Genomic DNA, 12,174 nt, shown 5'->3' with positions numbered 1-12,174 from the left:
TATTTGGATATTTTCTTACCTCCACCCTCTGGCCTCCACCCTCTGGCCTGGCCTCCGGGCGTGGTATTTGGATATTTCAGGAGTATTTCAGGGTATCTTCTTATCTGCCCCCTTCTGCCCGGCCTCTAGGGGGAGCACTGTGAGAAGTGTAAGCCGTTGTTTGTCGGATCAGCTCTAAATGGTGGCACCTGCCGTCCCTGTCTGGAGTTCTGCCGTGGGAACAGCGAGGTGTGTCTGAACATGGAGGAGTACGAGAAATCCCTGAAGGAGCCTGACAAGTATTCTCTGGACCCAGACAAGGTTTGTGTGAAGACGGGAAGAACTATGGGAGACCGTCCTCCTCTTAGATCCAGTGACAGGCCGAGCTATGGGAGGCCGTCCTCTTCTTAGATCCAGTGACAGGCCGAGCTATGGGAGGCCGTCCTCTTCTTAGATGCAGTGACAGGCCGAGCTATGGGAGACCGTCCTCCTCTTAGATCCAGTGACAGGCCGAGCTATGGGAGGCCGTCCTCTTCTTAGATGCAGTGACAGGCGGAGCTATGGGAGGCCGTCCTCTTCTTAGATCCAGTGACAGGCCGAGCTATGGGAGACCGTCCTCCTCTTCCATCGAGTGACAGGCGGAGCTATGGGAGGCCGTCCTCATCTTAGATCCAGTGACAGTTGGAGCTATGGGAGACCATCCTCCTCTTAGATCCAGTGACAGGCGGAGCTATGGGAGACCGTCCTCCTCTTAGATCCAGCGACAGTTGGAGCTATGGGAGACCGTCCTCCTCTTAGATCCAGCGACAGTTGGAGCTATGGGAGACCGTCCTCCTCTTAGATCCAGTGACAGGCAGAGCTATGGGAGACCTTTTTCTGGTTAAATTCTGTGACAGAGTTACAGGAGACCATCTGCTTAGATCCAGTGACAGGCAGAGCAATGGGAGCTTTTCTCCTCTTAGATCCAGCAAACGGGTCTTATTCTGGAGTTACAGAAGACCTTCTGCTTAGATCCAGTGACAGACAGAGTTACAGGAGACCTTCCTCCACTTAGATCCAGTGACAGGCAGAGTTACAGGAGACCTTCCTGTCCTTAGATCCAGCGACAGGCAGAGTTACAGGAGACCTTCCTCCACTTAGATTCAGTGACAGGCAGAGTTACAGGAGACCTTCCTCCACTTAGATCCAGTGACAGGCAGAGTTACAGGAGACCTTCCTCCACTTAGATCCAGTGACAGGCAGAGTTAAAGGAGACCTTCCTGTCCTTAGATCCAGTGACAGGCAGAGTTACAGGAGACCTTCCTGTCCTTAGATCCAGTGACAGGCAGAGTTACAGGAGACCTTCCTCCACTTAGATCCAGTGACAGGCAGTTACATGAGACCTTCCTGTCCTTAGATCCAGTGACAGGCAGAGTTACAGGAGACCTTCCTCCACTTAGATCCAGTGACAGGCAGAGTTACAGGAGACCTTCCTCCACTTAGATCCAGTGACAGGCAGAGTTACAGGAGACCTTCCTGTCCTTAGATCCAGTGACAGGCAGAGTTACAGGAGACCTTCCTCCACTTAGATCCAGTGACAGGCAGTTACATGAGACCTTCCTGTCCTTAGATCCAGTGACAGGCAGAGTTACAGGAGACCTTCCTCCACTTAGATCCAGTGACAGGCAGAGTTACAGGAGACCTTCCTGTCCTTAGATCCAGCGACAGGCAGAGTTACAGGAGACCTTCCTCCACTTAGATTCAGTGACAGGCAGAGTTACAGGAGACCTTCCTCCACTTAGATCCAGTGACAGGCAGAGTTAAAGGAGACCTTCCTCCACTTAGATTCAGTGACAGGCAGAGTTACAGGAGACCTTCCTGTCCTTAGATCCAGTGACAGGCAGAGTTACAGGAGACCTTCCTCCACTTAGATCCAGTGACAGGCAGTTACATGAGACCTTCCTGTCCTTAGATCCAGTGACAGGCAGAGTTACAGGAGACCTTCCTCCACTTAGATCCAGTGACAGGCAGAGTTACAGGAGACCTTCCTCCACTTAGATCCAGCGACAGGCAGAGTTACAGGAGACCTTCCTCCACTTAGATCCAGTGAAAGGCAGAGTTACAGGAGACCTTCCTCCACTTAGATTCAGTGACAGGCAGAATTACAGGAGACCTTCCTCCACTTAGATCCAGCGACAGGCAGAGTTACAGGAGACCTTCCTATCCTTAGATCCAGCGACAGGCAGAGTTACAGGAGACCTTCCTCCACTTAGATCCAGTGACAGGCAGAGTTACAGGAGACCTTCCTGTCCTTAGATCCAGTGACAGGCAGAGTTACAGGAGACCTTCCTCCACTTAGATCCAGTGACAGGCAGAGTTACAGGAGACCTTCCTGTCCTTAGATCCAGTGACAGGCAGAGTTACAGGAGACCTTCCTCCACTTAGATCCAGTGACAGGCAGAGTTACAGGAGACCTTCCTCCACTTAGATCCAGTGACAGGCAGAGTTACAGGAGACCTTCCTCCACTTAGATCCAGTGACAGGCAGAGTTACAGGAGACCTTCCTGTCCTTAGATCCAGTGACAGGCAGAGTTACAGGAGACCTTCCTCCACTTAGATCCAGTGACAGGCAGAGTTACAGGAGACCTTCCTCCACTTAGATCCAGTGACAGGCAGAGTTACAGGAGACCTTCCTGTCCTTAGATCCAGTGGCAGGCAGAGTTACAGGGTCCAGGCCCTGCTGAGGAATGTTCTGTGCATGTACTTATGTCTTTGCTCCTGCAGATCCCGTCCTGGGTGAGTCAGGGTCCCAGCGAGGACTCGGCGGTGTGTGTGAACTGTCAGAATAACAGCCTGGGAGACAAGTGCGAGGGCTGCCTGCCGGGGTACTTCCTGCTGGACAAGCGCTGCACCAAGTGAGTACTGTGGAAGCCGCCAGCACAGAGAGGCCACGGGATCACATCGACTTCGGTCAGTACAGCTCTTCACCACCGGGTGGCAGCACTGCTCGCCCTCAGCAGGACTCCTCCAGCTTTTCCTGCTGTCATTCATTTTCTTTAGGTTCTTTTTACGACATTTGCCGCGTGAAATTATTACGTGGTCCCTTTTTGTGCATTGGGTCATTACAGAATTGCGGCAGTTTTGTTCTTGTAACTTTTTTTGATTTCCTGTTTTTTCACTTTTCAGAACATTTTCTTTTCCTTTTCTCTTATGGACGTGCAGTCGCTCCATCACTTTCATAATACTGTGCCCTGCCCCCGCCCTGCAATGTACGGCAGCGCCTGGCAGGGTCATGGACTTTGTCAGGTCCTCAGCTGCCATGTCGGTGTCCCTGCAGGAGCTCCCCCCCCCCCCCCCCCCTCTGTAACACCTCTCAGGTGCTGTTGACTGCAGCAGCATCTAAGGGGTTAAATTGCCCAGATCGGGGCCTCTAGCAGCAGGGTTGGGGTCGGTTAATGGCTGGTGCTGCTCCTTTCTGCCCTTTCATTCCTCTGGTCCTCTCACTGACTCCGTCGCCGTCTTGTATCTCGCAGATGTCAGTGTAACGGCCACGCCGACACCTGCAACGAGCTGGACGGAACCAACTGTCCTTGTGGCAACAACACGGAGACCCAGAACTGTCAGAACAGCGCCGACAAGAAGGACTGCTACAAGTACCAGGTGCCAGAACCTCCTAATACACCCCTCAGCTGCTGCAGAACCTCCTAATACACCCCTCAGCTGCTGCAGTACCTCCTAATACACCCATCAGCTGCTGCACAACCTCCTAATACACCCCTCAGCTGCTGCAGTACCTCCTAATACACCCCTCAGCTGCTGCAGTACCTCCTAATACACCCCTCAGCTGCTGCAGAACCTCCTAATACACCCCTCAGCTGCTGCAGAACCTCCTAATACACACCTCACCTGCTGCAGAACTTCATAATATACACCTCAGCTGCAGCAGAACCTCCTAATACACACCTCAGCTGCTGCAGAACCTCCTAATACACCCCTCAGCTGCTGCAGTACCTCCTAATACAACCCTCAGCTGCTGCAGTACCTCCTATACACCCCTCAGCTGCTGCAGAACCTCCTAATACACCCCTCAGCTGCTGCAGTACCTCCTAATACACCCTCAGCTGCTGCAGTACCTCCTAATACACCCCTCAGCTGCTGCAGTACCTCCTAATACACCCCTCAGCTGCTGCAGTACCTCCTAATACACCCCTCAGCTGCTGCAGAACCTCCTAATACACCCCTCAGCTGCTGCAGTACCTCCTAATACACCCATCAGCTGCTGCAGTACCTCCTAATACACCCCTCAGCTGCTGCAGAACCTCCTAATACACCCCTCAGCTGCTGCAGAACCTCCTAATACACACCTCACCTGCTGCAGAACTTCATAATATACACCTCAGCTGCAGCAGAACCTCCTAATACACACCTCAGCTGCTGCAGAACCTCCTAATACACCCCTCAGCTGCTGCAGTACCTCCTAATACACCCCTCAGCTGCTGCAGTACCTCCTAATACACCCCTCAGCTGCTGCAGAACCCTAATACACCCCTCAGCTGCTGCAGTACCTCCTAATACACCCCTCAGCTGCTGCAGTACCTCCTAATACACCCCTCAGCTGCTGCAGTACCATCCTAATACACCCCTCAGCTGCTGCAGTACCTCCTAATACACCCCTCAGCTGCTGCAGTACCTCCTAATACACCCCTCAGCTGCTGCAGTACCTCCTAATACACCCCTCAGCTGCTGCAGAACCTCCTAATACACCCCTCAGCTGCTGCAGAACCTCCTAATACACCCCTCAGCTGCTGCAGTACCTCCTAATACACCCATCAGCTGCTGCACAACCTCCTAATACACCCCTCAGCTGCTGCAGTACCTCCTAATACACACCTCAGCTGCTGCAGAACCTCCTAATACACCCCTCAGCTGCTGCAGAACCTCCTAATACACACCTCAGCTGCTGCACAACCTCCTAATACACCCCTCAGCTGCTGCAGAACCTCCTAATACACCCCTCAGCTGCTGCAGTACCTCCTAATACACCCCTCAGCTGCTGCAGTACCTCCTAATACACCCCTCAGCTGCTGCAGTACCTCCTAATACACCCCTCAGCTGCTGCAGTACCTCCTAATACACCCCTCAGCTGCTGCAGTACCTCCTAATACACCCCTCAGCTGCTGCAGTACCTCCTAATACACCCCTCAGCTGCTGCAGAACCTCCTAATACACCCCTCAGCTGCTGCAGAACCTCCTAATACACCCCTCAGCTGCTGCAGTACCTCCTAATACACCCATCAGCTGCTGCACAACCTCCTAATACACCCCTCAGCTGCTGCAGTACCTCCTAATACACACCTCAGCTGCTGCAGAACCTCCTAATACACCCCTCAGCTGCTGCAGAACCTCCTAATACACACCTCAGCTGCTGCACAACCTCCTAATACACCCCTCAGCTGCTGCACAACCTCCTAATACACACCACAGCTGCTGCAGAACCTCCTAATACACCCCTCAGCTGCTGCAGTACCTCCTAATGAACACCTCAGCTGCTGCACAACCTCCTAATACACACCTCAGCTGCTGCACAACCTCCTAATACACACCTCAGCTGCTGCACAACCTCCTAATACACACCTCAGCTGCTGCAGTACCTCCTAATACACCCCTCAGCTGCTGCAGTACCTCCTAATACACCCCTCAGCTGCTGCAGAACCTCCTAATACACTCCTCAGCTGCTGCAGTACCTCCTAATACACCCCTCAGCTGCTGCAGAACCTCCTAATACACCCCTCAGCTGCTGCAGTACCTCCTAATACACCCCTCAGCTGCTGCAGAACCTCCTAATACACAGCTCAGCTGCTGCACAACCTCCTAATACACACCTCAGCTGCTGCAGTACCTCCTAATACACCCCTCAGCTGCTGCAGTACCTCCTAATACACACCTCAGCTGCTGCAGTACCTCCTAATACACCCATCAGCTGCTGCACAACCTCCTAATACACACCTCAGCTGCTGCAGTACCTCCTAATACACCCCTCAGCTGCTGCAGTACCTCCTAATACACCCCTCAGCTGCTGCAGTACCTCCTAATACACCCCTCAGCTGCTGCAGTACCTCCTAATACACCCCTCAGCTGCTGCAGTACCTCCTAATACACCCCTCAGCTGCTGCAGTACCTCCTAATACACCCCTCAGCTGCTGCACAACCTCCTAATACACCCCTCAGCTGCTGCAGTACCTCCTAATACACCCCTCAGCTGCTGCAGTACCTCCTAACCCTGGGTTCAGACCTGAGCGTTTTACAGCGCGTTCCTACGCGCTGTAAAACTCCCAACAGGCAAGAACCAATGATTCCCTATGGGAATGGTTCTCACCTGGGCGTTTTACAGCGCGTACGATCGCGCTGTAAAACGCCCGACGCTCAAACAAGTGCTTGAGCTTTTTTTTGGGCGTTTGTCGCGCGTTCCCGCACATAGATATTCGGGAACGAGCGACAATGTGTGCACGCCTGTCTCTGTATGCGCGATTGTAAACGCCCGTACAATCGCGCATACAGAGCGCTCGTTTCAGAACGCTCAGGTCTGAACCCAGGGTACTACACACCTCAGCTGCTGCAGAACTTCATAATACACCCCTCAGCTGCTGCAGTACCTCCTAATACACCCATCAGCTGCTGCAGTACCTCCTAATACACACCTCAGCTGCTGCACAACCTCCTAATACACACCTCAGCTGCTGCACAACCTCCTAATACACCCCTCAGCTGCTGCACAACCTCCTAATACACCCCTCAGCTGCTGCAGTACCTCCTAATACACCCCTCAGCTGCTGCAGAACCTCCTAATACACACCTCAGCTGCTGCAGAACCTCCTAATACACCCCTCAGCTGCTGCAGTACCTCCTAATACACTTCCAGCTGCTGCAGAACCTCCTAATACACACCTCAGCTGCTGCACAACCTCCTAATACACCCCTCAGCTGCTGCACAACCTCCTAACACACCCCTCAGCTGCTGCAGAACCTTATAATACACACCTCAGCTGTTGCAGAACCTCCTAATACACCCATCAGCTGCTGCAGTACCTCCTAATACACACCTCAGCTGCTGCACAACCTCCTAATACACACCTCAGCTGCTGCACAACCTCCTAATACACCCCTCAGCTTCTGCAGTACCTCCTAATACACCCCTCAGCTGCTGCAGTACCTCCTAATACACCCCTCAGCTGCTGCAGTACCTCCTAATACACCCCTCAGCTGCTGCAGTACCTCCTAATACACCCCTCAGCTGCTGCAGTACCTCCTAATACACCCCTCAGCTGCTGCAGTACCTCCTAATACACCCCTCAGCTGCTGCAGTACCTCCTAATACACCCCTCAGCTGCTGCAGTACCTCCTAATACACCCCTCAGCTGCTGCAGTACCTCATAATACACCCCTCAGCTGCTGCAGTACCTCCTATACACCCCTCAGCTGCTGCAGTACCTCCTAATACACCCCTCAGCTGCTGCAGTACCTCCTAATACACCCCTCAGCTGCTGCAGTACCTCCTAATACACCCCTCAGCTGCTGCAGTACCTCCTAATACACCCCTCAGCTGCTGCAGTACCTCCTAATACACCCCTCAGCTGCTGCAGTACCTCCTAATACACCCCTCAGCTGCTGCAGTACCTCCTAATACACCCCTCAGCTGCTGCAGTAACCTCCTAATACACCCCTCAGCTGCTGCAGTACCTCCTAATACACCCCTCAGCTGCTGCAGTACCTCCTAATACACCCCTCAGCTGCTGCAGTACCTCCTAATACACCCCTCAGCTGCTGCAGTACCTCCTAATACACCCCTCAGCTGCTGCAGTACCTCCTAATACACCCCTCAGCTGCTGCAGTACCTCCTAATACACCCCTCAGCTGCTGCAGTACCTCCTAATACACCCCTCAGCTGCTGCAGTACCTCCTAATACACCCCTCAGCTGCTGCAGTACCTCCTAATACACCCCTCAGCTGCTGCAGTACCTCCTAATACACCCCTCAGCTGCTGCAGTACCTCCTAATACACCCCTCAGCTGCTGCAGTACCTCCTAATACACCCCTCAGCTGCTGCAGTACCTCCTAATACACCCCTCAGCTGCTGCAGTACCTCCTAATACACCCCTCAGCTGCTGCAGTACCTCCTAATACACCCCTCAGCTGCTGCAGTACCTCCTAATACACCCCTCAGCTGCTGCACAACCTCCTAATACACACCTCAGCTGCTGCACAACCTCCTAATACACACCTCAGCTGCTGCACAACCTCCTAATACACACCTCAGCTGTTGCACAACCTCCTAATACACACCTCAGCTGCTGCACAACCTCCTAATACACACCTCAGCTGCTGCACAACCTCCTAATGCACACCTCAGCTGCTGCACAACCTCCTAATGCACACCTCAGCTGCTGCACAACCTCCTAATGCACACCTCAGCTGCTGCACAACCTCCTAATGCACACCGCAGCTGCTGCTGCACAACCTCCTAATGCACACCGCAGCTGCTGCTGCACAACCTCCTAATGCACACCGCAGCTGCTGCTGCACAACCTCCTAATGCACACCGCAGCTGCTGCTGCACAACCTCCTAATACACACCGCAGCTGCTGCCCAACCTCCTAATACACACCTCAGCCGCTGCAGATCCTCCTAATGCACACCTCAGCTGCTGCACAACCTCCTAATACACACCTCAGCTGCTGCCCAACCTCCTAATACACACCTCAGCTGCTGCAGAACCTCCTAATACATACCTCAGCTGCTGCCCAACCTCTTATATACAGTCTTCAGGTTTCTCCGGTCGCTTTCTTTCCTCACTTCTCTCTGTTCTCTGTTTCTCCTGCAGTGCGCGAAGTGTAAAGACTCCTTCCATGGGAACCCGGTGAATGGCCGCCAGTGTTACCGCCTCATGACTGTGGAGCAGGAATATTGCTTCGATCCGACCTCGCAGAGTAACTGCTTCCACGAGCCGAACATCCAGAACTTGCCGTTTGGACGCAGCGTGTTTTTTGGGGTGCAGCCCAAGTTCACCAATGTGGACATCAGAGTGACAGTTGACGTGACGTTTGGCTGCGTGGACGTCTTTGTGTCCACCTCCCCGGAGAGCTTTGCTGTTGACGTCGACCCGTTGACAGGGGTTCACTCTGTGCGAATCGCTGACAGTGAAGCCTCTGGGGGGCCCGAACCCCTGACTGCCGCCTCTTATAATAACAGCGTGTGGTCCGCCATCACTAGATCCTCTTGGCTCCGCGAGGAACGTCCTAAGGGTCTAATCACCTACATTACAGTCCGCAATCAGCAGACGGTGCTGATAGTGCGGGAGGTCAGGGACCGGGTGGTCATCACGTACCCCCACGAGCTGCACACCCTGAAGAACAGCCGCTTCTATCTGCTGCTTCTGGGCAATGCCACCAGCGGCTCCGGGGAGTCGCAGGGCCTGCTCTTCTTCCGCCAGGACCAGGCGCACATCGACCTCTTTGTCTTTTTCTCTGTCTTCTTCAGCTGCTTCTTCCTCTTCCTCTCAGCCTGCGTCCTGCTCTGGAAGGTGAAGCAATGGCTGGATGTCCGCCGGGAGCAGCGGCGCCACCTGCAAGAGATGAGTAAAATGGCCAGCAGACCATTCGCTAAACTGACTGTCTATTTCCACCCAGACGTAGAGATGGTTGGGTGCCATCCTGGAGGACCAGTTTTGCCTTCGATTCCCCATCATCATCACCACCATCATCATCACCATCGCTCCAAACCCAGGCTGAAGTCTTATGACCCATCGACACCGCAGCCACCTTCATTACGCCATTCGGACCCTTTCCTGTCCCAGCTCCTGGGTTACACGTACTCCAGCTTCCGAGTTGGGCCTATCACCCTGGAGCCCACGGATGATGGCATGGCTGGGGTGGTGACTCTGCTGCTGCAGCTCCCGGGTGGTGCCCAGGCCCCCAATAGAGCTTGTCTGGGTTCTGCCCTCGTGACTTTACGCCATAACCTGCAGGAGTACTGTGGCCCCAGCCACGTGGTCAGCAGCTCCAGGAAGGGACTTCTGAGCCACGAGAACCTGACCAGCATGTCACTGTGAATGAGGGGACAATGGGGCCAGCCCTCCGGGGCCCAGACTGTATGGACGTGCGGACTGCTCTGACTTAGCGGTTTTCTATGATATTTATGTTGGTTACGTGCAATGACTTTTTTATTTTATTTTAATTGAGGGTTTTATTTGGGATCCTCTGAAAAACACTACTACGATGGACTGCACCCCCGGACTGCACTAATACAGCTGTCGTGTACGCAACCCGGCGCCGGCCTATGTATAGGCAGCTGTGCATGGAAAGAGTTAATCCCAGCAACAAGAGACTGTTACAATGTACAATAAACATGGCCGCCCTCCGCGCACATCTAGGGTTATAAGCCTGGCCGCCATCCTTGCAGTTCCAGTGGCATGCCAGGGGTTAAAGTTACAGAGGAGAGATTGGTTGGCGGGATGGTGTCAAAAAGTGCGCACTGTCCTCATAGCCCTACATAACTTCTTGACCCATATCCCTCCAGGCAAGCTTGTAATTATGAGCTGCAGTGTAAAGTATGGGGGAAGGAACAGCTGCAGTTTGAGCCTCAGATATGGCAGGAGGTAGATTTCAGACTCCACAAGAAAAGCAGCATTACCCATAGGAGGCGAGGTCTGAGCTCCCACAATCCACTGCTCAGGATAGAGGGGTTGTAAACGGTACACAAGGATGGAGAAGAAAATGGTGTGCAAACAGCTGCACTGGAAAGCATGGAGGATGGACTGCTGCAGTGTAAAGCACGGGAAATGGACAGAGCTGCAATTTAAAGCATTGGAGGATGGACAGAGCTGCAGTGTAAAGCATGGGGGATGGCCAGAGCTGCAGCCTGAGCCTGTTGATGCAGGAGTTGGATTTCAATAGACTGTGCTTTACTGACTACTACCACCGGCATCCACAAGAATCGCAGTTTCACATATGCCACTATGTATGATCAACTTCCGACACGATTTAGTTGATGGATGTGCGTTCTTAAAGGGGTTGTACAGATTGAGAAGAACTTGGCTGCTTTCTTCCAGAAAGAGCACCACTCTTGTATACAGGTTGTGACTGGTATTGCACCTCTATCTAATCTGCAGTACCAGACACAACCTGAAGACAGGTGTGGCGCTGTTTTTTTTTCTAATGTTGTACAGCCCCTTTAAGAACAGTCTGTCATCATTCCAAGATCTTAAAAGAATGTTCTAGCTAAGACTGACACTGTGTGGTGCTTCTGCAGGGTCTGAGGGGGTGGAGCATGACACGGGTTGATAGAGCATGCTCTCAGGCCCCGCCCTCAGGCACAACAGTTGCTCAGTCTTCTCGATGACATCCACGCTGCTTCACAATAAAAAAGAGAAAACCTAAATCCTGTGTAGACTTAAGTTTTGCAAACTCCATTGCAGTGTAGACTGGTGTCCACCAGAGGGCGATGGTGTTCTGTGATCTCGTGTATCTGTGTAAGATTTCCAGGATCTGTGTGTGCAGGAAGGAGGAGAAATCCAACTGCAGAATCATACTGGTGCCCCCCACCAGTGCTGACACCATCTATCACACCAAAGAGGATGCCCCTCGTCGTGTCACTCATACGTACTGTGCTGCTACAACCAGAGGGATCTGCCCCCTTGTAGTGTCACTCATACATACTGTGCCACTACAACCAGAGGGATCTGCCCCCTCGTAGCGTCACTCATACGTACTGCGCCTCTACAACCAGAGGGATCTGCCCCCTCGTAGTGTCACTCATACGTACTGTGCCTCTAAAACCAGAGGGATCTGCCCCCTCGTACTGTCACTCATACGTACTGCGCTGCTACAACCAGAGGAATCTGCCCCCTCGTAGTGTCACTCATACGTACTGCGCCTCTACAACCAGAGGGTTCTGCCCCCTCGTAGTGTCACTCATACGTACTGCGCCTCTACAACCAGAGGGATCTGCCCCCTTGTAGCTTCACTCATACATACTGTGCCTCTAAAACCAGAGGGATCTGCCCCCTCGTACTGTCACTCATACGTACTGCGGTGCTACAACCAGAGGGATCTGTCTCCTCGTAGTGTCACTCATACGTACTGCGCTTCTACAACCAGAGGGATCTGCCCCCTCGTCGTGTCACTCATACGTACTGCGCCGCTACAACCATAGGGATCTGTC

The 12,174-nt window shown here is 53.1% G+C and overlaps 1 protein-coding gene across 1 annotated transcript in view; it reads left to right on the top strand.

The window, feature by feature from the left end:
• Positions 1 to 11,391, top strand: part of MEGF8 (multiple EGF like domains 8) — a 50,068-nt gene extending 38,677 nt beyond the window's left edge. Inside the window, exons 39-42 of the mRNA XM_044284608.1 lie at positions 130 to 300; positions 2,743 to 2,873; positions 3,492 to 3,618; positions 8,837 to 11,391. Of these exons, the coding sequence (XP_044140543.1) occupies positions 130 to 300; positions 2,743 to 2,873; positions 3,492 to 3,618; positions 8,837 to 10,063 (1,656 nt within the window). The 3' untranslated portion in view covers positions 10,064 to 11,391. The remainder of the gene's footprint in view (positions 1 to 129; positions 301 to 2,742; positions 2,874 to 3,491; positions 3,619 to 8,836) is intronic.
• The last annotated feature ends 783 nt before the right edge of the window (positions 11,392 to 12,174 follow it).

The sequence above is a fragment of the Bufo gargarizans genome, chromosome 3 (assembly GCF_014858855.1).
Source record: "Bufo gargarizans isolate SCDJY-AF-19 chromosome 3, ASM1485885v1, whole genome shotgun sequence".
In the NCBI taxonomy this organism is placed as follows: domain Eukaryota; kingdom Metazoa; phylum Chordata; class Amphibia; order Anura; family Bufonidae; genus Bufo; species Bufo gargarizans.
This window is presented reverse-complemented; position numbering and strand designations above follow the sequence as displayed.